Source organism: Xiphophorus couchianus, chromosome 1 (assembly GCF_001444195.1).
Source record: "Xiphophorus couchianus chromosome 1, X_couchianus-1.0, whole genome shotgun sequence".
NCBI lineage: Eukaryota > Metazoa > Chordata > Actinopteri > Cyprinodontiformes > Poeciliidae > Xiphophorus > Xiphophorus couchianus.
Genome location: NC_040228.1, coordinates 11,428,372 through 11,455,200, shown reverse-complemented (window position 1 = coordinate 11,455,200; position 26,829 = coordinate 11,428,372). Strand labels below are relative to the sequence as shown.

General features: G+C 37.9%; 1 protein-coding gene across 2 annotated transcripts in view; it reads left to right on the top strand.

The window, feature by feature from the left end:
• LOC114147675 (TOX high mobility group box family member 2-like) overlaps positions 1 to 26,829 on the top strand; it is a 103,172-nt gene that overhangs the window by 71,480 nt on the left and 4,863 nt on the right. For both annotated transcript variants that reach the window (XM_028022243.1, XM_028022235.1), the window contains 3 exons: positions 2,392 to 2,676; positions 21,206 to 21,436; positions 25,142 to 25,222. In XM_028022243.1, coding sequence (XP_027878044.1) covers positions 2,392 to 2,676; positions 21,206 to 21,436; positions 25,142 to 25,222 — 597 coding nt within the window. The remainder of the gene's footprint in view (positions 1 to 2,391; positions 2,677 to 21,205; positions 21,437 to 25,141; positions 25,223 to 26,829) is intronic.

Below are 26,829 nucleotides of genomic sequence, written 5' to 3'. Positions count from 1 at the left end.
AAGCATATCGGCATGTCGTTTTTGTTAACAATAACAACCAACAACAGCAAGAAATACATCCTAAATGTCAAAGAAATGCACAAATCTTTTATAATGGGAAAAAAAAATGTTGCAGACAATATTTCCAAACTAGCTCTGAGCAATAACAGTTACGGGAAGAGAAAATAGCACATCACGCCGTGATAGTAAACATACTCCTCTTTTATTATGATGATTATTTTCTCCCTAATGATAGTGCACATTATGAGACTTTTCATCCTTTCTTCAAGCATCGGTTCTACTAGTGAGCACATTGCAGCTAGGGCTCTTTTTTTTTTTGCCGCGTTTCTTGCCATTTGTTTGCTAAAAGTATTTGTTTTCAAGATGAATTGCTGCGCTGGCAGGCGAGATGACAGCCTACATGAAGATGATATTGAATTGATTTCTGAAATGTTGCAGAACGGACTAGTTGATGTGTACCACGAGACATGAATAATAAAAATTCTATTAAAAAGCTCTTGAATGGCTGACACTGGAATATTATTTGTGATGATTAATTTTCTTCAGTCATTATAAAAGGGAGTTGGCATCAGATTGCCTCTGACAAAATTGCTTTTCACTCCCTGGTGAATACCCTCAGTATGCTTTTTGAGAGCCTGAAACCATATTTCTCTGTGCAACATTATGTCAAGATAGGCCCTGGAAAAGACACTGCTCGTGTATCACCTTATTAGCACCATAAAATGTTCTCCTGCTTCAACAGCTGGATACTCTGAATTTATTCCATAATGAGAAGTGGGAGATTTGTACAGTCCAGGTTTTCTGTTTATATAAACAAAATTGCCAGGGTAATTATGGGATTATAAAATAACAACTAAGTGACTCTCTGTGGTGTGTTTTTCCACGTAATGAATTTGATTCACTGGCTTTTTTTTTTCTCTTTTTAAGGCGTGCAGGCTGACAGTTTGTTGCTTCAAAGCTGTCAAGATTTCTGAAGCAAATTATTCCGTATAGCAGCTGTTGTTGTCTAACTAATTAATTTGCTCCGTACGATTGTACTGAACGAATTCTTTACACTTTTCCAAGTGCGACAATTTGCATTTCTAATTATTTTTATTTGCAGCACAAAACACTCCTAACTAACTGCTGCAGTTCTGTATCTGCAAAGGCTGCAAACCCGAGTGCAAACAACACAAATAAACAGGTGCACTTAAAACTAATTAGAGAGTTTCCTTATTTTAGTCTGGAACATATTTGGTAAGATGTTTCACAAATGTTCATTTTTTGTTTTTTATTAACTTTGTTTATTCCTTGGAGATAAAAGAACACAAACAATCTTCCTTATGTTTTCTGCATGTAACAGTTTAAATAAAGAAGAACGCATTTTAAAATATAATCCAGTTTTAGTTTGAATGCGACATTGTTCTCTACGTTCTGTTTTGTCAGCAATTATGAAACTTCGACTGAGCAAATTGGAGATACTGTGACCAATTTCCAATTCGGATTTTAGCCAGATGTAATTTCTCTTTAAGCCTTGTAAACAGCAACAAAACACATTTCTTCTCATTTCTGGGTGAATAGAAAATTTAACTATGAATAGAATTTTTCATAAACCAATGATTTTTCAATGAAATAGCCCAAAATCTCTCATACTGTTGAGAGACAAAGCGCTATAGCTCTCTGTGTCACTGAAAATCTATGAGTACAGTAAATTTCTCCACTTAATGGGACAGAGATAACTAGAAATATAACCGTGTCCAAATAAATCACATTATATTTCATTTATTCCTTATCAAAATAGATTGCATCTCAGACTTTTTTGCAAAAACAAAATGTAGCAGCGCCCCATATCACAGGATAATAAATGGTTTCCAACAAAATATCTTTAAAACAAAAAGGAAAAAGCACAGATTTTCTTTTATGCGCAGATTTTTAAGTTATTTATTCTTTCAGGATGCTGTAGAAATATTTCTGTGATTGGTCATTAATTTTTCATAGCAGGGCCAGAAGTGATGTCAAACTGCGTGTGTAAAAGAGAGAGAGGCTGGTCTTACACAGCTCTGCAATAAAACAGGATTTCAATAATATTTCAAAACAAAGACCCCATTTCTCACTTAGGAACCATTTCCACACCAGCATTTTGTCGTCAGCGCAACCTGTTAGTGCTTGCACGTGGTACCATCAGAAATAGATTGAATTTTTCCGTTTTCAACCATCTGATCGGGTAATCACCCAATTCCAGTTTTTCAGCGCATCTCTGCTTACAATTGTCTATTTGAGTGATCAAATAATTTTCCTTCTGCTCTTGTTCATCTATATTGTGCTCAGAAATGCAATGGTTGCGAACCTGACAATAAAAGAACAGGTACGGGTTTCTCTGAGTTCACTCCCCGCTGTTTTATCTTGTTTCAGAGCTACTCCAGTCAGGGCAGAGGCAGCGGCAGCGGCGGCGGTGGAGGAGGAGGTGGAGGAGGAGGGGGCACAGGGGACGAAGACTACGAGATTCCCCCCATCACGCCTCCAAACCACATCGACCCTTCTCTACTTCACCTCGCAGAGCACGAGTCGGGCTACCCCTTCCACTCTCTGCCTCACAACGGCTTGCTCAACACCTACTCCTATCCCGAGCTGCCTGCCCTCATGATGTCCAACATGCTGGGTCAGGACACTCACCTCCTCTCTGGGCCTATGCACTCGGTGAGTTGGTTCCCCTCCCTCCACCCCCCGCCCCCATTCCTCATTTTAGCTGTGGGCCTTTACGCGAGTCAAGAACTGTGCTACAGTTTAGAATCAGACTTCATGATCAGGGCATTGGAAGTCAGCCAGCCAGTCTGAAACACTGACATGCTCCTTTAATAGAAAGTTTGGTCTGTTTGCAAGTCTTGAAGAGTTTTAAACAGAAAATTATTTAAAAAATCCCCTGCGCTTTCTTCAATATTTGTAAACGACTGTACAAAAAAGATTTACCTGTCAAAGAGTCAAATTGTGCAGTTGAAGGCCAAAGAAGAAGATTAGATAAACTCTGTAAACTAGCACCCTGCTAATCACAGAGAGAGACCCGCTTCCTCCTTAGAACGCTGACCTTGACGGCGGAGCTTCTCGAATTCATACCCAGAAAAAATTCTCCAGAAAAACAGGAGGAATAACACGCCGCTCTACATATTTTATCAGGATAGCTGGGTAGCAGGTTTCGAACCAAACATCTTGATGAGAATGCGGGGTATCCCACGTCAGCTACTTTTTCTTTTCAAAGAGATTCGGGGTGTACTCGCTACACGCCTCCCCACCAGCACCACCGCCGACACCAGCCCTACCAGTGCAGCGACTATCTTTTATGTTAAACATGCCTCTGACCGAACATGTAAACACCTCTGGCGAACACGTTCAAAAGCTTTAATCATGGAATCGAACCAGATAAATTATAAATGGCCCCCGTGGTGAATTATTCAGAGTTATATACTTTCATCTGACATAAATATTACTTATTTCTCTCTCCCCTCCGTAATGAATATTTATGCCTTAATGTGAGTATCCCTGGCATTTATCCTCTGTTAATCAGATCTTGTGTGATTTTCAGAATCAAACTGCATAAATTGAAAACTCTTCTTTTTTTTTTCCTTTTACTGGGTAGTGGTGAAGGTCTTTAGGATTAGGTCTTTAACTACTGTATAAATTAAATCCCTAGGTCATGTGAGTATGTACATAGTCAGTTTTTAAATCAAAGAAAGGTGACTAAAAAGGTTGAATTGATAGAAAAGTGCATGTGTAGATGCATCCACCATTGCAGCTATAACCTCATGTCTGGGGTTATTGTTCTTCACCACACTCTTGAGCCTGGATCATTTTTTAACCAGGATTCTTTTTAAAATAGCTTTACCTATCCTCCTATTAACTCTGACCAGCTTCCCTGTCCCCAATGAAGATAATCATCACCGCAGAATGATGCTGCCACCACCACAGGTGTCACAGTGAGGATGTGGTGTTCATGGTAGTTCAGTTTTTTGTTTGTCATCTTTAATGCTTTGATTGAAGCCAGAAAAGTTTTGGTCGATTTTTCCTCGAGGGAAGACTTCTAATGGCATTTTGACGCACAGGATTTCATTTGGATGTATCCAAGTAAAATAGGCCCAATACAAATACTTGTTAGTATTTTTGAACAACAAAAAAAAAAACAAATAAAAGAAAACCATCCATCCTTCTGCAGCTTCAATTTTGTCTTACGTAATTTCAGATAATGGCTAACAACGTGCCCCATTTTGGTAAATAACTCTTTGAAGGCAAACACGGAGGGAGCAGCCGCTTCCTAAAGAAGCTTTTGTTTCACCTTTGCAATTATTTATTTCCAAATAGCCCTTCAGGGTAATGGTCCATTTTCTTATTTCACACCCCCTTTTCTCATAAATGAACCGTCATCGCCATAAATCACTGCACAAACAGAGACTTGCACACACTGAGAAAGGTCCAGAGATTTATGTAACACATTCATGTTTCCCACTTCCACATTTTAGTACTACTCTTGCAGAGGCTGGCTAATAATAGCTGCTATTAATATTTCCTGTTGCCTAGCAACCACGGCAAGTAATAGCTTACTCTGGAAAAATAGATGACCGATAAGGAAGAAGGAGGGGCTGCGGAGGGCGGTGGGGGGTTCGATTCATTTATTATCTCCCGGGACAAGAGGAGCTTATTTCTGAGGCTGAGGAATTGGAAACTAGGCTGTATATTGAGAAATATTTTAAGGCAATTGGAGATGACGTTATTTTCATTTTGCTTCCATTAGGGATGTTTCATTTGATGTTTCCCCAGCAAAGTCAATTAACCTTAATTTCATACTGATAAAGGCATAATAAGGAAGATTGAATTTATGTCTGCTGCATGCTTAAAGAATAATGAGTGGGGGATGGAAATAGGCTCTCAATAAAACCGGAGGTCAGAAATGAAGCAAAAAGCCCCTCTCCTCTCTTGGCATTGACTAAAGCGTACAATAACCTCAGAAAATTGGAGGAGATAGCTGGAAAACTCGAACCCTAATCATTCAGCAGACTTCTTTTATTGATGCAAAAAAAAGACTGAAAATAAAGCAAATGAAAAGTCGACAGCGTTACCTTAAGGATACACGTCTTTTCAATAGCTGCTATCCTTCAGCACACATTTAAAAGCCTCCTACAAGTACAAGCTCAGCTGGAGCAACAGATACGCTTCATCTCATGGGATGTTGTTGCTGGTTTTTGTACAACATTTAGCCCGAGGCTAAAGCTCTGTAAACTTCACCCTGCTTTGGGATTCTCTTTTTCAGCATGCATCGATCCCACAGCAAACAGAGTTAAATCATTACAGGATTGAGAGCAGTGCATTGACTATCATGCTGCAAAAATAAAGATATTTTTGTGTGTGTATGCGCGGGGGTGTGCGTGTGTTTGCCGTTGTAGCTTTTAATGTTTCTGCTGGCTTAGAGGTGACAAAATGACAAGATCTAGAGGAAGGAGATGTATATTCTTTGGTGTTATCAGTCAAATTTTCTGTTTTTTGAAAATTTATGACTCCACAAAGAGGGAAAATATTGGCCCCTTACAAATGCAACATGGAGATACAGGTGCATCCCAATAAATTACAAAATTACTAGCAGGAGTTAATTTATTTCTGTAATGCAAATCAAAAAGCAAAGCTTATGCATAGATAAATATTTCAAGCATTTTTTCTGTTAATTCTGGCATATTCGTTCGCAGAGTGATATGTCCAAACTAATAAATAGCTGAGTGGAAGGAAAACAAAAAGAGTCCTCTTCTCAGATGAACATAAATTTAGCAGTTTATTTGGAAATGAAGACTCCTGACAAGAGGAAGAGTGGAGTGGTACAGAATCCGAGTTGCTTCAGGTCCTGTGTGAAGTTTCCACAGTAAGTGAGGATTTAGGAAGTCGATGCATCTGATCGTGCTGGTCTGTGCTTTATCAAGTCTAAAATTAGCACAGCAATTTATCAGGAAATGTTGGAGCACTTCATGCTTCCCTTTGCTGTCGAGTTGTATGGAGATGTTAAACCCCACAGCCTCCATGCAACTCCACATTGATGCAGCAATTCATGCAAAATGAGTTATAGCTGGAAGCATAATCATTACAAAATGCTTGAAGTATGTCCCCCGCAATTATTAAATGCATATATATATAAATATATTTTTTTACCATTTAAGTTTAATTGCAGAAATAGATTCACATTTTGATTAAGTCCTAATTACTTAAGAAGCACCTGTGTTGTATGTGCGTTCATTTTTTCCATGTGATCCTCTTTGTTGCGGTTGCATCGTTTTCTTTATAATTCTCGCTGCCAGTTTTGAGCTTTTCAAGAGCTTCAAATTGCAGGAGTGCAGCAAGGTGGAGCCTCAGTGCTGGCATTTTAGATTATAGAGCTGTCTGTCAGAGACGCTACTGCATTCTCCCAAATGCTGACCTGTTCTGTCAGCCTCTCTGAACCGAAGCAGAAAGAGCCAAGTCCTGTATGACTGGCTGCTGTGAAATGTAGCAGCCTGTTGTGCGAGTACTCGCTGCCAAGGGAGAATTCCCGTCTCGCCCGCAGCTTTCAGTGTTTCTGTCATCTTCGGTGCCGGGGTAAAAGGTGTCACCCAGGGGTCTCATGTTCAACAAGTCTCCCTGTCGTTCAGGTTCGCGCCGCGGTGCATGCGGAGGAGGACCTTCCTGCCCCATTGGGGAAGGGGAGGGGGGTGTAGAAATAAATATCAGAGATCCCTCGCCAGCTGGCACTAATAAGATTTTGAGGAACAGTTAGTAGAAACAGCCCAAATGTGGAACCTTGAGGGGTGCCAGTGTGTTAAATATTGAACCAGTGGACCAGCCCCTTTCTCGTTACGATCATAACGAGGCTGGTTGGAGCTGGAAGGGGGCGAAAAACCCCTGCTGCCTAAAAAGCGGCTGTCAGTTTTCATAAGTATATGGTGTAAATTAACTCGGATGACTCCTGGTGGGAATTTTGTTTTGAGATATTTGGTTCTAAATGGATATTCTTGGCAGGGTGATGTCTGTCTAACATCTCCTTACTAAAAGACTCTTAACATCCTGCTGTGTATAAAAAAGTAACAAATTCAGCCAATTCTGGGATATGTAATACAAGCAACAATCGTAAAGGGTGTGGCTATTGGTTTGGTGCTTAAGTTTTTGATTCATACAGTATCTTATAAATAAGGTTAAGTCGGTCTAATAAAGTGCTTGTCCCTGTCTATATTATAGGCCTTTTTTTGTGAAAGTAAGAAAAGGAAGTTGTTCCTGAGTCGCCATGTAATTGTTGTAACGATTGTGTGAACAGAATCAACTAACTAAGATGAAACGTCTGACGAAAAGTCTCTAATTTCAGTTTCAACTCTGTTGGTAACTGCTTGATCTTAAAATGTATTTGCACAATTTGTGCTGCAAGTTGTACTTATTATGTTTGATGATCTCTGATTGCTTATCCAATTGATCACATTTCTACTTCATATTCCAGATGATGACAAAACCAATGGTCTTTATTTATAAATTAAACCAATGAAAAATGCCCAGAAGGTTATTAAGTCAGTGTAACATATAAAATAATTGTTCCAGTTTTCCTATTGTATCTGGACTACTAAATGTTGTTGTTGTTGTTTTCCTTCTTTCTAAGGTATAATTGAAAGAGCAATCTTTTTCCACTGCAGGCTTTAGACAGATCCCATATGACCTGTTTGCTCTGCTGCCTCTCGCTCACATCTCTGCGACGTTCCTAGATAAATCATGTTTTGTAAGAGCAGAAATATTTTCTGTCATGACTTTTCCTTTCACAAAAAAGACAGATGCCCTTCAGTGTCACATTCCACAGCGGAGGTGAACAATGTGTCTTGTAGCTGTCAAAATAAATGACAGCGAGATAATTGGTGGAGCTCTCCTGTTTCATTTATACTCAAACAAATAGGCTCCCAAAGAGAATTGCTCTTTCAAGATAGCAAGGCTTTGTTTTGTTGTTCCTTATTATTGGCACTGCAGAGTGAAGTAATGAAGATGAGCATTAACGGACTGAGCATTAAAAAACAAGCGCACATTTACTGCGAATCATGAATATTCATGACACTATATCAAATAACCTTAGGCAACTGTTACAACTAATGAATATTTAAGCCAGCGTGGTTGCAAAGATTCGAATGCTGCATTATATCCGACTTTCTGGGACCATCATGTGTAAGTGTAAACAATTAGGACTGACATAAACAGATTTTAATACGTATCTGGAGAACAACTTTCCCGGTTGTCACATTAGCTACGGGCTATTGGCGCATCAATACAAAAAACAGAAGGACAACAGTGTGAAAAAAAACTTGTTAATAATCCATAGAAGTGCTTAAATGATTAGTGGAACAATGGTGTAGTCAAAACATTATTTGTCAGCAGCCATATTTCACTGAAATTCAATTTATTCTTCATTGTAAACCTTTGAAATAAACCAGTGTTATGTTTCTCAGAATTGTAAATTAGCTACTTCTCAGGTTTGAACTGCGTTTTTGGAAGAAAATCCAAAGTGAATGGGGGAGATATTGGAAAATTTGTTAATTGCGATATACTGTTTACATTTTCATATAATTCCTTTATAAAGCCCAGAGCTTCTGCACATGTTAAAGTTCCTCACTGGCCACCATGAGAGGGCCTCGGCTGCTTCCTTCAGAGGGCTCGGCGTCGGTGTCTCGTCCTCTTCGTCTCCACCGCAACGCTAATTAGGCCCACCACAAAGCCAGCCTGTGGGGATAATGTCCCATTATTAGAGTCATTTGTTTCAATTAGCCGCTCTGTGATTCTACAATAGCACTACGCAGCCCAGTGCAAAGAAGCCATTACTCTCATCCAAGGAACCCAACAAGGTCTGGGCCAAGAAACTCACAGATACCTGCTTCTGCTAGCGTTCTTTTTCTTTTGTTTTTTTCACTGGCATGTTCCCCCCTGTAGGACTCATTGATAAATAGGTTGCAAAATGAAAGTGGAAAAAACTTTATACATTTATTTCCGAATGCTTCTAAACAACTAGCTGCGTGGCAGTTAAAAAAAAAAAAAAAAAAAAGAGAGAGATTTTGTTCTTGTCTTGGTTTTGACTGAAAACTGATTTTTACAGGCGTTGTTGACTCTTGAGCTTTGACCGCCGAGAACTATATGTTCTTGTTTCCTTTTACATGCTTAGAGCTTTGTGGTTAACTGAATTACCATCCTTCTACTATATACTTACGGAGCTTTATACATTTTTAGCCTGCAATCAGGTTAGTTTCTAAGCATGAACCTCTATTTTCTCCTCAGCTCATACTTTTCCCTCATTATTTTAAAATTCTTGTGGCAAATTTGAAGATTTTTTATTGCTTTCTAATCACATCTGTGGACAAAGAAGGCAGATTGCTTTGACAGCAGTTCCTCCAATATACCATCTGGGGATATGTGAAACAACAGTCCGCCACGGCAACCAATGGTCTTGATGAAACTTGTTTGTGCCGTTTGGTTCTTGCATTGTTGTTCGCAGCTGGAAGCTGGAAGAGTCGTCTCGTTACGGGTTCCGGAAACTGATAATCTTTCCATATGAAAAATGTTATTTGTGAGGCTTCTGAAATGAGATGTTAAACTTTGAGAAATATGTCTATGATGATTTATATTTTTTCTGCCTATTTCAGCTGTAAAGTCTTTGAGGGCTTACGTCCTTCACCTTAAGTCGAAGTTAAGTCTCAAATCTCTGTTTACAGAAATTAACATTCTCTCTTCAGTTGCATACTATCTTGTCTGAATACAATATAAAAATAAGTAAGTGATGAATTCAAAGAAACATTCTTAAGTCTAATTCAAAAAAGGAACATTTCACTTGTTTATGTTTTTCATAATATTCAATTCGACATAAAAAAGTTATTATAAAGTGCAACGAATTATTTTGAATGCCAATTAATCTAAAGATACATTATTATATTAGAGCATACTGGGAATTAATATATTTACCTCCCACTCTAATTTACTGTCCACTTGACCACTAAGTCTAAGTGCTAGAAATATTATCAAATATGCCTATGGTCCTCAAGGACTCACTGTGGATGTACAGTACCGCCCAGACCTTTGGGACTGTGTTTACTGGGTCTGCCAACAGAGACAATAATACGCCCAACCAGAGGGTGGCGCCACACACACAAGGCAGATAAAGGCCACTGTATTAGCTCATGAGCAGAAGAAGAAATACAACAACAAAGCTTCTTTTTTTAAGAATTTCTATAAGAAAATGATGTTATTTTACATAACTTATCTCATAGGGACACCAAAGATATAAATGTACCATTTATGTTCATTAAAATCATTTTGTTCTTTCAGTGTTTTCTTTTTCTCCTACCCTCAACGGGCAATGTATAAATTAGTATAATACCCTATCATGGTGTACAGAAAACTGTAAGTATGAGTGCAACACATTTGTTTTGTTAATAGTATAACTGGAAGAGAGTTAGAGTCCAGAAGACCCAAATAACCCAAAATTATGGATGGAGGAGATGTCAAACCATAAAGATATTCATAATTTTTTTTGTTTTGCTTCTTTTGATAAAGTTCAGTTTGAGAGATATCTGTGTAGTTATTGTAGTGGTACACCAAACATGGACAGATGAACCATGCTTCACCAACGTCCTTGGTCAATGAATTGAACACACATTTAACAGGAGAAAATATCCTTCTATGCCTAAACAGCTGTAGTTTATTTACTGTAAATGTTTGCTCGATAGCAGTGTTAAATAAAAACAGGTCAGTTTGGAAGTTGTTCCCAACTCCTTTTACTGGCACATACTGTGAAGACACATTGCAGGGAAATCCAGACCCACCATATACAACGTTACCATTACCATGATGGTAATTTGTGTAAAAAATTACCATCATGGTAATTTTGTAATTTAATTTGTAATTTGTGTAAAAAACCTTAGCTCAGCGGAGACAACTTTAATCATTTACTCAATTGGTCTCAGCACTTACTCCCAAACCTTTCTATGATCCCTTTTTCAACTTATTTTCATCCCATGAAAGAGAGATAACTCTTGAGTCGACATTAAATCTTAAGCTTTTGCTATTTAATAGCGACTCTAGATTATGTTTCAAACCTGACTCACCATAACTGATGTGCCCAACACTTTTCATCTTATTTGTAAAAATTGTGAAAAATCTGTGTTAATATTGTTTATTAAAGGAGAGTTACACACCAATAAACATCAATAACAAGTACAAATTTTTATTTATTGTTCCATAACAGGTACATATTGCAAGACATATACTATATATGTATCCTTTTATATAGCATAGGATTCAAATGATGCAGCAGCACAAAATTACATACTTTTTACATTTTTAGTGTGAACTGTGTGGTGCTAAATGTGTTTGTGATATAAAAGATGCAGCTATAAGCCATTTGACATGCCCTATCATATAAAATCCTGATTGTGTTTACAATGTGACAAAATGTGACAATAATTACACATGTAAAACCTAAGTAAATTTTATACCCCAAAATGCGGTTATATATCCTAACATGAGGCTTTTTTAATAATTTCTGTGTTTTAATTCCACACAAAATCTGCTCACCAAACTCTGATATTTGCAGACATTTGCCAGCCTTCACAATCCTGCGTTTCATCTCCAAATGCGCCACAATGCAATGTTTTTAGTGTACCTTTCAGTCCTTTCCAGCACATAATGGAAACTTCGATTGATACCAAGAGGTTGCTGCCCTGTGATGCCTCTGTTGCCAGGCTCTCTCATTGGCTTTCTCCCCCCGCTGTGCACATGTTTACAAAGAGACATCACCAGCTAACATTAAAGGGTTCAAGTTGTCCCCTCAGGCTGTTGCTATGGAAATAACCCTGCAATGGTCGCTCATTCATGTTTGATTAATTGTTTTTTCCTTTCTGTGCTGTTTGCCCCTGCAAAGACCTCATCGTGGGGGCACACCATCTTAAAAAACAAACACCGGAGAAATGTGCTTTAATTATACCTCAGGACATTTTCTCCCCTTGCTTTAACATTTCATGGAGGCTGCATGGTGATTAAAGTCTTGGGAAATTTTTTTAGTGTTCAAACGCAATTGGCAGCAACTTATTAATAAATGTAAACAATTATAAAGGCATATTGTTTATTCCTTTTCTTTGACTTACCTGGAGAGAAGATAAGCATTTTGCCCCTGCCCCCTTCCCCTCCCTCCTTAAATTGCACCACGTATTGCTGAGCTGCCGTAACCCACTGGGGCCAATTAGGATGCCAGCAGAGCCAGGAAGTGCATAGCAGATGCTTTTTGCCGCTGCGTATTTATTAAAATCCAATCTGCGGGGGCCCCCCCTCCAACAGCTCGTTAAACTACCGTTAATCTAATTAGCTCTCACTTGCCACTGTTTTCACCACATTACCAAATACAAGGGCCTCGACTTTGCAATTTAGACTGATTAAGTGGGTCCAATGTTGTTAGGCAAAGCATGCGGGGAGGAGCTCCTCTGAGCTGTCAGTCATCTCCTAATGTCAAATAAATCAAGCAGCTGAGTTCGGCAGTGGCTTCGGGGTTACGTTTCAATCAAAATGTGCAGTTCCAGTTTTTACTCTCGCCAGCCATGCTGTCTGAAAGCTTGAGCAACGCACCCCACATTAGAGAGATCTTGTACAGTTTTTGATTAAACAAAATCAGGACCGCCTACAAATTTTTATAGCAGCCTCTTTTTATGATTTATATGAGTCCCACTCGCAGCCCGTTATGTCTTTTAGATTAGGATCAAGAATCTGGACTTCCGGTTCATTACTGTTTGAGCTGGACTGTGTTTTCATTTAACGAGTGCTGCTCTCTGGATGAGAGCCTGGTTCTGCTCGGAGATCTGTTGTAGTTCTGCTTATTGCATACAGATGGGCGGTTTAACTTGTAGCTGTAATTGCTTCCAGATGAGGTGGGCGCTGCTTGTATTTTAAGGCACATTTCAACTCATCTAGACCGATGTCAAGAAGGTGATGGAAATATGCAAGGTCAAGGCGATCGCAGGGAGGGGGAAAGGAAAACGTTTCGCAGGAAAATGTTCTTTTTTTTTTTTTTTAGCTGATAAACTGTTTATAAAAGAACTACTTTTATAGCAAACTTCAAAAATTTGGTTCCCATATGGAGGATAAACAAGCACGTTTAGTTTACAGAGCCGATCAGAGTTACAAACATCTTTGCAGCTTTGTTTATGGTCTCAGCACTTACTGCCAAACCTTCATATGAAAGCGGTTTTTACAACATTGCATACAGGTGCACTTTGAATCGCAGGTTTTACATTAAACAGTTTCTTAATTTGAATGATGGAAAAACTAACATTTTAGGCTGCTTGCACTCTGCTGTTGCAGCTAAGACCTGTCGGTTTTAACCTGAATCTTAATCTAACATTAATCTCTGTTAATTTTAACTCTTACCTCTGTTATCCGATCATAGAACCTAAAAGGGCAGAAGAGCAGGCCAAGATAAATAAAAATGGTTCTCCATACCTCATATACAGTATATATATATATATATATATATATATATATATATATATATATATATATATATATATATATATGTGTGTGTGTATGTGTTAATTTTATTAATTATTATTATTTTATTAACACTCTTCTTAAATGAAGACTCTAACTTAATTATTTTTATGTAGTAAAAACTACATAAACTGTTTCTGGCCCTATGAACCCTCAAACAGTGGCTAGTGTAATTTGTTTTTGCTGTGATGTCATTATCATTTTTCACAGTTTTATTTTTGTACTTACTAACTACCTGGCCATCTGGGGAAGAAAGTACTATATTCAGTATACAGCTTAAGTGACTACAGGTGTTCAAATAACTATTAGGGAATCCAGTTGGTTTCAATTCAAAGCAGAAACTGAAAACTGATATTAGAGATTTTTATTTTTTTTTAGCAGGTTAAGCCTTTACATAGTGTAGCACATAGTGACATTTTTATCTGGTCATGGCAACCTTTACGGAGCTCTAAATTCTGCACCAGTAATGAATGTTTCGCACATGGGTTGAATTAAGATGTTTGTGCCAGAAAATGTTTCATTCTTCCCAGAAAAAAAATACAAACTTAGCTGGAAGTTGCGTATACAATAACATTAAATGCATAAAAAAGCTCACTTTTATGCACTTAAAGACAATGCAGATATGCAGCCGAGTGTGTGGGGTATTGATTGATGATGGCCTACTTAAAATGCATCATTTGCGTTTTCATGTTTAAGACTTAAAAACGGATGTCTTTATTTCGCATTTTGCATTCTTACAGTTTATGTGTTATTGTGCTTTGAATAAAACTGAAAGGAAAAAACCCCTTCATGTTGGTCCATAGTGAGTCTTAGATGATTCACTATGGACAAAATGATGAAGGTTTAAGAAGATAAGATTAAGCTGAGTTTGACACAGACGTGATATTGCACTGACAAATGCATTGACTAAATAAGCATTTGACAAACAAAAAATGTTGAAATTCATTGTTTCCTGATTTCTGTAATCTTTGATTGGATTTCCTGAACTGCTGCTTTAAAGAAACACATGCAAATATTAAATATTATTCCTCAGACCACTGAACAACCAGAAATCAGCCCCCAGCACAAAAAGAAAGGATGCCCACCATGTGTTTTTATAGTGATGCTTTCTCAACAACATTGTAGAATGTTAACAACCCCTGCTCCTATGTTTTTTATTGGTGATCCAAATTTTTATAACCATTTAGTCTGAGGTCCATGAAACTACGCCTCAGTTTTGATTCAGTCTTGTGTTGAGGATCTGCGGCTCATTTTAGTCTCACGGTCATCTCTTTGTATCTGCTCATCATCCCGGAGTTGCTCCTGTTCGCCTTTATGGGCCTTTTAAAATCACTGCTCCGTGAAGCACTTTCCGTATCGCCTGTGACTGTTTGTGATGATCTTTATTAAAATTCATATTAAGAACGTTGTTGTTACTGGGCACTTTTCCACTCTCTCAGACTGTGCCGTCCTTTTATTGTGTCATTTTCCTTTCTCTTAACCTTGGCTGGTCTGTGCATCATTCTTGTTCTCGTTATCTTTTTTTTCCCCCCTACATTTGTATGTTTTTTTTTTTTGCATTAACTGTGTCTCGTTTTCATTTCATCTCACTTTTTTTGTTACCTCTCTCTCACTTGCTTTCACTTCCTCACTTTCCCAGCCTCAAACTATTTCTCTCTTTCCCTCTGCTGTTTTGATAGTGATGCAGTTATCAGGCTGTCAATTCTAATCTTGTCTTGCCAGTGCAGCTCGGTCCATTCAGAATTACAGCTACCCCCTCCTCCGCTCTATCGCTACCCCTCTCCCTCCCTTTTCCTCTCTCCCTCTCTCTCTCTTCACTTACCATCCCTTCCATCTCTTTCTCTCTCAGACAACAGAAACGCTGATGGGATGAGCAAGCAAAGGCTGACACTGTAGTTCAATCTTTTGCTGCTAAATTAGAAAGCTGTGGACAAAATAAATTTAGACTGTGCAGGACATTGTGGACTTATGTGGTAACTGTCATGTGCTGTTGCTGACCTTTTAGTGCAGTGTTCAAAGGTAGCTTTTTTTTTTAAATAATATTGTTTTTAGGTAGTGTGTTTTCTTTAGAATGGTTTTGAAAAGTTAACATAGTTTATACATGCAACCAAGGTGGAAAATAAAACTAATTAATTCAGATTATTTTGTGGGACCATCAATATAACCAAATAATGTTATCAGTCTATTAAATTACCATTATCACCTGTTAGCACTCGTATAGATATGGCTGCCCTTCTCACCTTCTAGGAGGCCATTATCATGCACAGTATAGAAATACAACATAGAAACGTTCTGTCCGTCTTTAGCACGTCAGACGTCAGTCGATCATCTGGTTGCTTTCTACTGTCCTCTAGGTTCCCACAACAAAACAATTCAAAAATGGTTTAGTAAAATATTACCTTCAAGATTAAAGTGGAGACTTTTACACGTTTGCGCTGTTGCAACCATTTTGCCTTTGTGGTTGGGGTCCACTTGTTATCGCAGAGGGACGTGTCCTTTGAATCAATACAAAGTTGTTCATAATGATCAATATTTTTCTTGGATGCAACATTTTTATCCTGATGGGAATGGTGTCCTCCAGCACGACGATCCCCACATCCATAAATCACATGTAGACCCCGAATGACATACTCATGAATCAATCATGTTCCTTACTGTTATGATTACAGACTTGTAGCCTAAAATTAACCAAAACATGTTGCTTTAGTAACTTACAGTGACGGAAATTTATCCCCAGAAATTGATCTTCATAAAGTCGATCATCTGGTTGCTTTCCACCAGGACCAGGAACTCGTATCCATATACATTCAAACACTAATTCACAGAACGTCCCAGTCCTAATACCCGATCTAACAACAACATTTACACTTATATAGTAACTTACTGTATGTAATTATATACTATTCTATATACTAAAAATAGGAAAGGTTTCTTGTTGAATTGTCTTAAACCTATTGCAATAATGTGATACAATGTTGGTCAATCCTTACTAATACATTGCGAGCAAGTGAAAATATGCTATGCACTTAAAAAATATGTTGCAAGAACAGATTTTTCACAGTTCAATGTGTCTTTGCTTCTGGCTACAATAAATGTAAAACAAAAATTTTAAACATGTCCTAACATGTTTTATTTAAATCTGAAAAATAACATACCTCTGTTGCAGCTACAATAATATGCCATGTAGATTATTACTGCTGTAACAATGTCATTTATAGCATTTTGTTTTGTTTGGATTTTTACACATAGATATGACTCAAAAACAGCATGAATGAATTTCTGGTAAAATTGTAGCAGGCTTCTTTCAGTCCAGCAGCTTGAGGCAACATTTGGTGGTGAGGTAGATTAATTTGATTATCTTTCATCTAAATGACACTTTACTCAGCATTTTAATATCAGATAATATCAGTTTTGCTTCTGCTACAGTCAGACATTTTCATCAAATTCTCTGTATTATAAATGTTTATTAATGGCGCCACAGACTTCCTTTTTTTGCTTATGAAAGAGTCAAATGTTGTTTCATTTATGACAAGTGATTTGTTGGAGGAAAACATGTGACTTCTTTTGCTGGCCAAACTAGAGGATTAAAATTAGGAAAGAATTTCTTTTTAATTTACCCTCCTGGATTTCATTTGTTGTTTAATAAGTAAAAAAAAAAAAAGTTTCAGTGAAAGTTATGGACATGTTTGTTCAAGAAAGAAATATTACATACCAAGATTGAGTCAGCGCAACACAAAAACACAGATAATAAATTGACGTTTCTAAAGCTTCAAGATTTAGTATCAAGAATTCAGCCCATCAGAATCAAAGAGCTTTGCCTTGACTCGGTTTTGGATCGATAAAGGTTCATTGCAGAAGAGGATTAGATGTATATCTCCCTACTGACAATATGAGAAACTATGTCTGAAGCAGCAACATGATGGGCAAAATGAATGAAATACATGAAAAGTTCAGACTGTAGAACATTTTAAATAAACAAAATAATAGGCGAACACATGTAATGTTCTTGCTGTTTTCAGGCTATTTGTCCGCCATCAACTGATAATTAAGTAAAACTGCAATTCAGAAATTGCTGATGAACATCTTTGTCATCAACGAAATTGCACGTCTTTACATCATTACGTTAATGTTTACTAAAAACAGTTGTAAGTTCAAAAGTAAAACATTTAGACAAGCACATTTAGGCATGTACATATTGATATTTTATTCATTTATTTATGATATATCATTTAAAGGTAGTGAAATGTGCTGAAATGTGTACAAACTTTTATTCTACTAATCTACTAATCTAATTTTCATCATGTAGGAAAAATAAAGAAGTTAACTATATCATTCATCTTTTCTCAGTAAGTTGGGCCTGTCTTCATTAAATTTTAATTTTTTGCCAGTCTTTCAGATTCATTGAAATGTTACGCCTTCCTCTGCGCTCTACTGTATATATTGGAGTTCATGATTGTGGTTGTCAAATAATAAACAAGGAAATAAATGGAAGAAAAAGAAAGAGAGCCGTGCTCCTTATTCTCCTGGTAGATTGCATGCAGCAGTGAGCTGCTGTGTGTCATTATTTTCTCCTTCCATATGAATACATGTGAATTTTTCTTGGAGATTATTTATCCTCCTTCTTTCCTCTTGTTTTCTGTCATTCCATTAGCTCCTCTGTCAATTTATTCTATTTTCACATCAAAGGTTCGCTCAAACAGATGTTGTTTCAAACGCCTGTCTTCTGCCTCATTGCCTGAAAGTGAGGGGTGATTATTTTTTAATGAAACCGCATGTCCTCACACGCATAAAAAATATGAATATTACCTGTAATCTGCAAAATAGACAAGCAATGCTTTGGCATAACCCTGAGAGGAAACGTTCATTAATTTCAGAAACACCTCGAAAGCCATTTTGAAGTTTTTTTCTTTTCTTTTTTTTTCCTGTAGCTGGCAAATGTGCTCTCAAACCTTGAATTTTGATTAGTTAATTTCATGCAGTTTGTGTTTGGCAAATGCTTTCCTGAAACAATGTCGTTCTCAGAGGCAGTCCTGTTTTTCAGATGACAGTTAATGGGAGGAAACAAGGTTGTTACTTAATCTTGCGATGGAAATGAATATTTCTAAATGTCCTCTTGCTGCATTTTGGTATGTGGGTAAATATTTTTTCTCTGATTTGGCAAAACGCATTCTTCTTTGTTTGAATTTTTTAAAATCCTGGATCAGAGGAACAGGAGAGGAAATATCCTTCTGTCAGCATTTCTTTTATTATCACTCACACAGAATGCTTGAAGTAATGGAGGTTTCTTTAGTGCCATTGCAACATTTTCTCAATTAACTTTCTTCAAAACAACAAATCCACTCATGTATTTCTTACTTCAGAATAAGACAAGATAATAGAAGCTGTCAAGCTTAATTAGGCAGGTCCCTGTTGAAAGAACCACAAATGGCTCCTGAAGCCGGAGCATGTTGCGCGGCTTCTATGTTTAAAATAGAATATGGCTGCAGTGCATTACAGAATATAATTTTGGTGTCAACTATTGGCAAATCATCCCATTTCCAATTTATAAAGAGAATGCTTTAAACATAAAGCACCGACTTACATATATTTGGCAATGTTGCAGTATTTTACTAATATGAGATTTCAGGTCAAAGGATCTTGTTACAACCCTCACCGTATTTTTATACCATTTGTCATATGCATGCTTTTTAGTGACAGAAAAAAATAGGTTAATTCACATTTTTCTCATAACAATAACAAGATTTTCCCTTCATCTCGCTGTCTTTCTCCTTCTCTTTCGCATTCCATCCTTTACCTCACATGGTTTCTCCAGAGCACACAAGGCAATTTCCATACGGAATCACAAGCAGAATCAGGTGACCTGGATTTGACTCCCAGTCAAAACTCTACCTGGAAATGAAAATGTATTCATGTGTATTGGATGAAGCAGCACATTACTCTGATGGAAGTAGTTCTGCTTTATGAAAATGTGGGGACATTTCAGCATACTGTGTTATTACTGATATCATGTGCACAAAGGCGAGCATAAATGTAATCACTCCCTTTGTGTTTACATTTACGTTGTGCGTTTTTGTATTCATAATTGTTCACATGATATACAACCTTTGCTCTATAATTTTATCACGCATCTTAATTTGCCAAACATTTAAGGTTAAATGTGTGCAAGTTTGTGAGTTTTTATTTTTTCAGCTTGAGGCAGTCCATTACTCTCTTTTTTTATTTATAAGCCATTATCAAATGAATACAAACAAAACAAAGACAAGCAAAAGAACAAAAAGCTGTCAGAGCCTTACAATACCAGAAAGACAACACAAACAAAAAGTCCAAAATTTAATTGGAAAAAATCATCCTAAGTCCATGTGCACAACAAAACATCTAAGCAATGCCCATGGATTACACTCTGTCAATCAGGAAGAAAGAAATAGTGTCCACCATGTCCAAGAGCAAATGCGGTCAGACCTGCATTTTTTATGGTTATTTAAGCCTAGATATGATTTATTTAGCTATGGGAAAATGTATCAAAATTTGGTGCAGTTTTGTCTTTGGGCAACATCCAAATTTTACCTAAGCAAAGACACTGAAAGTCAGGAATTGCTTTGTCCATTCAATCAACGCTAACCACTTTTCAACTGCATCAAAACACCAGTTAAAGGAATTATGTAGAAATATGTTCACCTTTTGCTTTTCAAGCACATCTACAAGTTGCTTCGATGGAAGGCAGCATAAACTTTTCTATGTGAACTCAACAAAATCTTGCTCTGGAGGCGAGGTAGATACAATACAATCCAGGGGGAGGAAAACATCATGGTCACATGAGCAGTGTGACACAGTCTGATTCAGAATTCAAAGCAATCCACTCACCAAAGTGGAAAGGCAAAAATAAATAAGTAAAATATAACCTTATGAAGTCTTCTACTCAGAAGACCACAAAAACAGAAGGCGGGTGTGCAGGGTGGCCCGTGCAAGAGCCACAAGCTGCTTAGTTTATTGTTGAGCTGCTTAAAAATAAAAGAATTCACAACATGTAATTTTTTTTTTTTCCTATTACCCACGACTTTCAAATTAAAAAATTTGGGCAAAGTGGCAACAAAAAGTTGGTCACCACTGCTCTAGGTGGAGAAAGGAGACTACATTTGTTAGTGACGGCTTAAAATTTGGTGTGGAAATTGGTTTACGTTTTCTTAAAATAAGCCTTCGTTCCAGTCTGCTGTAGTGCTGAGGGAAAAGCCAGAGTGCGGTGCGGTCCTAAAAATAACAAGATAAATGTCTGGGGATCTGTGTCATTAATATGCGGGGACGAAAGAACTGATTTTACTTTACAAAACCCGATAAATTTAACCCAAGGCACCATTTCTAATCCCTATATTACACTTTTACTTCTATTACAGGTCCAGTGGTCTTCAAAGCAACCAAGTTAGGTGGAAATCAGACAAAGTGCTATGACTGGCATTATGGTTCTGGTTAGGATTGGGTTGTGTTGAAGTTGTGTTCAGAAGAGGCATTGTTCCTATTGGCACTGGTCTGAATGTTTACAAATATTCATTGATAACATCATACTTATTGATTATATGTGTATATACTGTATGTGTGAGTTTTGCAAAGTTAAAAATCTTTTCTTTTCCAGTCTGCATCATCAGCAGAAGATTATAACCAATTATCTCTCCGCCTCCAGATAAGCAACGAGAAGCGGAGCGCGGCAGAAATGATGAAGCCCAAGCCCAAACCTCAGAAGAAGAAAAAGAAGAAGGATCCCAATGAGCCACAGAAGCCTGTGTCAGCGTACGCGCTCTTCTTCAGAGACACCCAAGCTGCCATCAAAGGCCAAAACCCCAATGCCACTTTTGGAGACGTCTCCAAGATTGTGGCCTCCATGTGGGACAGCCTCGGGGAGGAACAGAAGCAGGTATAAAAAATTTGCATGTGGAGGAACGAATTAGAGGCCGAAACACACCGGGGCGTCCAAAACAGAACTTGAAACTCATTGGCAACAATGAAACTGTAAAGCCGAAACCAAATATTGAACATGAACACTTTTATAAGCACTATGCTGCATACCTACAGAATAATATAATGAAATGTATTAAAACTGTATGTAATTGCCTCTCAAGAAGCCAGTTCTCTGCTGCTGACTGGTTTTCTTTTAAAGTTTATCAAAAATAATTGGTACGTAGGTGTTGGAGACATCTCTAAGAACTTGCCATGATTCCTCTGGGAATATAGGCTGTCTCGCTGTCTTCTGTCTATGAATTTAATGCCAGACTGACTCAATGATGTTGTAATAAGGGCTCAGAGGGAGCTTAACCATCTGCTGCAGGACTCCTTCTTCTTGTTGTCATAGAAGAGCCTGCAGTTGTCTCAAACTGGAATTATACATTGGATTTCTATTCTACCTCAGAAAGGATTCGAAATCGTTTCATTATTTATTTGTTTATTTTAGGAAGGATTAAAAAGCTAAACATCCGAATTTTTAGAAACTTAGATTATAGACATAACGCCTGGGTGTCATCTGACAGAATGCTGATCATGCAGATGAACAAGAAAGCATTATGGAAATATAGGCTTCAAATTATGAGCATTAAAGTAGAAGTACGAATAATGACTGGTGCAGAAATTCGGAGGCTCGCTCAGATTCAGAGACATCAGACAGTGTCGGAGTTTGTAGAATAATTCTGCAAATGTTCACATCACAGCCTGCATAAATATTAATATTTCATGTGCAGTTTTTTTTTTTCACTTAAATCTCACAGATCTAATACTTTCTCTGTTCTGAAAAAAAAAGGTGTCTGTGTGGCACAAATTGCCTGCTATGCACCCATTATCAAGTTTTGAAGCCCACAGATGCATGCTGTGTTTAAGTGCAAATGGAAGGCTGTCACATCTGGGCTTTATGTAGAGCCACGCATAATTCTGCAGTAAAAGCGACTTTTTCTAAATAGACAGGAAGAAATTATCATGTCTTGATTGCAACTGAAATATGAACAAAATTATGAAACCAAATCAAATGAGGCAAAAATACATAAGTGTATAAGGGTTCAGGTACACTTATATAAGGCATGATATATCTAATTGAATTGGTTCTAAATGTATTGGTTCAGCTGATAAAGCTGAACCCAAATAAACTCACCAAAATAGCATTATTTAACTGCCTACATTCAGTTTTCTCCCACCAGTAGATGGCGTGTGCTGCAACAGACGAGCAGCCTTTTTGTTGTCATTATCTTTTGTGTAATTACCTGAACGTTGCTGTGAGTTACAGCTCATCTTAATGAGCTAGTTCTTCTCTTTCTAAAGATAATCCATCCGTTTATCCCCGCTCCCCTGACTCTCATTAAAATGATTTTCTTTCTAAATTTAATTCTACCAAAGGGAGGGAGCGGCAGGGCTGGAGGAGGGGCCCCGTGCACCAACAGCAATAAAACAGTCCGAGACTAACAACCTAGGACGTTTTAAAAGCCTGGAACGGTCAATGTGGGGAAAATATAAACATGCTTTGGGAGATTTCAGCAGACAAGGAATGATATGTTTTGCGCTGGGTAAATATGCTCATAAGCCAAACGCTAATGCATCCTGCGAAAGCAAACAATCGCATATGAAAGAGAAAGAAAAAAAGTCTGGAACCTCACTGCAGCTCTGTTTGCTTCAAACAATCACAAAACAGGGATGTCTTACGAGGTTTTAACACAAAAACCAGGCCAAATATGAAGAAAAAAAAGTGAAAGGCCAATATACGTTCCATTTCCTTTTCCCCATCTCGCCTCTGTGACGGATATCTCCCCACCATGCATCTTCATTGGCCCTCTGACAAGCTGCAATGTGCGAATTTTTCTTTTCCTCTCTTTATTTATATTTCTCGCCTGCTATTTTGATCCTGCTTGGAATACACAAATAGTGACACCCCCCCTTCCACTATTTTTTTCTCATCCTTGGATTTAGCTGAAGGACATTTTGGCTATTCAGGAGGAACTATCTATTCCTTTTGTTGCCAGTTAATGTCAACCCCTGCTCTGCGGTAATAAATAGGAAATGCTAATGATGACAGGGTTGTAGGAGATCACAATGTTGTGTTTCATGGGTGTTTAGACACTCTTATGTTTTTCAGTTCAGTGCATCAATTAGAATACTAACATGTGAATATTCACACAAAAAAATTGCACAGTTAAGAACTAATTTTATCTTTGCTGACCCGGTCCTTTGTTGACAATCTAGGCCTGTGTCCTTTGAACATAGCAGGGTTGGGCTATGGGTTTGACCTAGCGCACTGTGTTGGATTCTTATAGCAGAAAATGGATTAAAGTGACAAATGTCTTATGTTAAAGCAACCAAAGTGTGGTTCGAAAGGAATTAAGCCATAACCTTGATTACTAAACCACATCTAAATTAAACCAAATAGCTTTCAATAGTAGTTATTTCTGCACTAAAATTGTTCATTAATAAAATTTTTATAAATGCAGCTGAATTTGTAAAAAAATATGTATTCTGTTTAGAAATTGCCTACCTATACCAATGGCATAACGATTTCTTTGATCAAAATGCGAATTTTAAACATGGCTAGTGCCAGCATTTCTTAAATTTTCTTATTTCTTTCTGTGGAGATTTCTCAGTTCAAAATGGTGGAATTTGGAGAATGATGAGTTTCCTTCTCATCTTTTTTTCTAACAGTTACAGTTTTTTACACAATGTTTGGTTAAAAGCGTCCCAGCAGAACGGGCCTGATTCTGTGCATGCACTGCGTTTTGTGAATGTGCTTTATGGGCTTACGTCGAGTTCTTCCTGTTAAAGGGAGTTGCTGTAATTTCACTGTCTACCGCTTTATGGTTGTTCTGAAGGTGAAATATCTGCGAAGTTCATGACTATTTCCTGTGCTGCCTTAGAATATTTTCTTTGTACCATTTGGCACCGGATTTGACCACGTTGTATTATTACTAGTGTTTAAATGGAATGTAATTGAATATGACAAGCTGTCATCTGTCAATATAATTAGACTATTTTGGTTAAATTTGAATTGGATCTGTTTGTCTTGTAAGGGGCCTTGAGATGGCATCTGTGGTGAGTTTGTGCTCTACAAATAAGCTGAAATGAATTGAACAAAATTAAAGCTAAACACATTGAGATTCCTGCAACAAGTACTTGCAGGAGTTTGGAACAATACTGAAGGCCCAAAAAGAAAAGTGTTTTAAGGGATCTTTATATACCAAATGATGGCAACCATTTTGGTTTAGCGCAGACGTCAGCGCACTGAAAATGTTATTGTGGCTCTGAGCAGAGCAAAAGACAACGAGAAGTTCCAGTCCATTTCTTTAGGTGGATTGGAATGGAAATGATGTGTCGCTACGATAGAGGGAGACACATTGAGATGAGGGAGTATTAGTACCATGATGAGGAAATGGAGGTGTTCTGTACCATTGGCTCTGATGGAAAGGGAACCATTACGGACATGTTTGTGTGTGGGTTTGGGTGTGTACCTCTGTTTGAGCAAGTGAGCTACAAGGAATTCTGTGTGTGTGGGCGTGCGTGTGTCTGTGTGTGTGTGTGTTTCTGCACATTTATGAGCATGTCAACTCCTCGTCTCTTGTTTTGATTTTTGTTGTTGATTTTTTCTTCTTCACAGGGCTACAAGAGAAAAACTGAGGCAGCTAAGAAAGAGTACCTGAAAGCGTTGGCCGCGTACCGAGCCAGTCTGGTTTCCAAGGTAACGCTTATGACACACAAGCCCTGGCTAAGACTGATGATGGATTGGATGGAAAATCCTTGCTAATGGGCTGGGTGGGGGTGTAGGTGCTCCATGGTTTGAGACTGTGATGTTGAAGATGTTGGGGGGGGGGTTATGCAAAAATAGCAAGCTATATTTGGAACAATACCTGATTTCCATAGGATCCACAGGGAATTATAATATTCATTAAGAATGAAATATGCAGTGTATGGTAAAAGGGAAGAGGTCACAAAGAGAAAGCACATAAGCATATGACCATGTCATCGTTCAGGATTTTACGATTAAAAATAATTGTTCTTTCATGTTCTACGCATGCTACCAGATGAACCTGTTATATATATACAGTGTATATCCTCATATAATAGAAATCCTAATCTTATCTCACATCAACAGACTAGTCATGCGTTAGATCATTGATTTCCTCATCTCATCATCTACAACAGGAAGTACATCACAAAACAACTCGGGCAATGATTGGCTTGCCGCTGCTTCCTTCTCTGACACTCTCCTGCTAATTCAGATCTATGACACACTCTTTGCCCAGTGAACGAAGCCGCATTGTATACACCAGCAAAAAAAAAAAAAAAAAAGCACTGGGATAAAAAGAAGGAAAGCAGGATTGCATTGTTTAGTGCCGCCTTGTATTAACAGCACACACAATATAGTGAGGGGAAGATTCCTTTTGTCATTCCATTTGTTCTGCAGGCAAACAGCCTCATTTCTCTGCCCAGGGTCCTGCATATATGTATGCGTGCACATGTGTAGGAGTGTGTGTGGGTGTGTGTGTGCTCCTCTTCCTTTCCCATCTATCTGTCAAGGAGTCTATTGATCATTACCTCCGCCCTAGCTCTATTCATACAAATGGGCTCCATTACCTTCTAATCAACACTGATGGCTGGAGATGAACAATCTGACAGCTCATCACTGAGGCCTGCAGAGAGACTGGAGGTGGTGGTGGGGGTGTTGCACCTGCTCACTGTCCTGAAAGCAAAAGGTCAAGTTTTCAGGAATTTGGTGGAGTTCAGCCTTCTCCCTTAAAGCAACGAAGTTCATTTTAGCCCTCTAATCGCTGGATTGCAATCATGAGCATGTGAAGTACATAAACCACTTAAAACGTCAGTATCACGGATATCAAATTAGTATCACAACCGATTGTCTGATCTCTGGTGCTTGTGAAGGTTTGGTGTGCTGATGCTGATTTTAGTAGATTCAGTTTAATCTTTAAACAACAGCATCAAAAATCTTTACTTTTCTCACCTTCCTACTGTGAGTGTTCATTATTTATTTTTTTATTATTTTAGGCAAAAAGTCATTGTTAAGCATGTTCTTTCTAAAATATTGTTAGAAATTGGATTCTATAGGCCACATCCTACCCTTTAGATGTCCTCTGCTGACCCTCATAAAGACTCTAAGTAATGCATTCATAAATTGTCAGTTTTGTGCCCAAATCCAAATAGGCTGCATTTATTTTTCAAAAATCACATTTTATTTTGAAGGTGACACCTCTTGCTTCCTATGCAAGCACCCTTCTAGTGTCCTCCAGCAACAGCTATCATAAACATGCTCAGCAATGATAGAGATGCAAG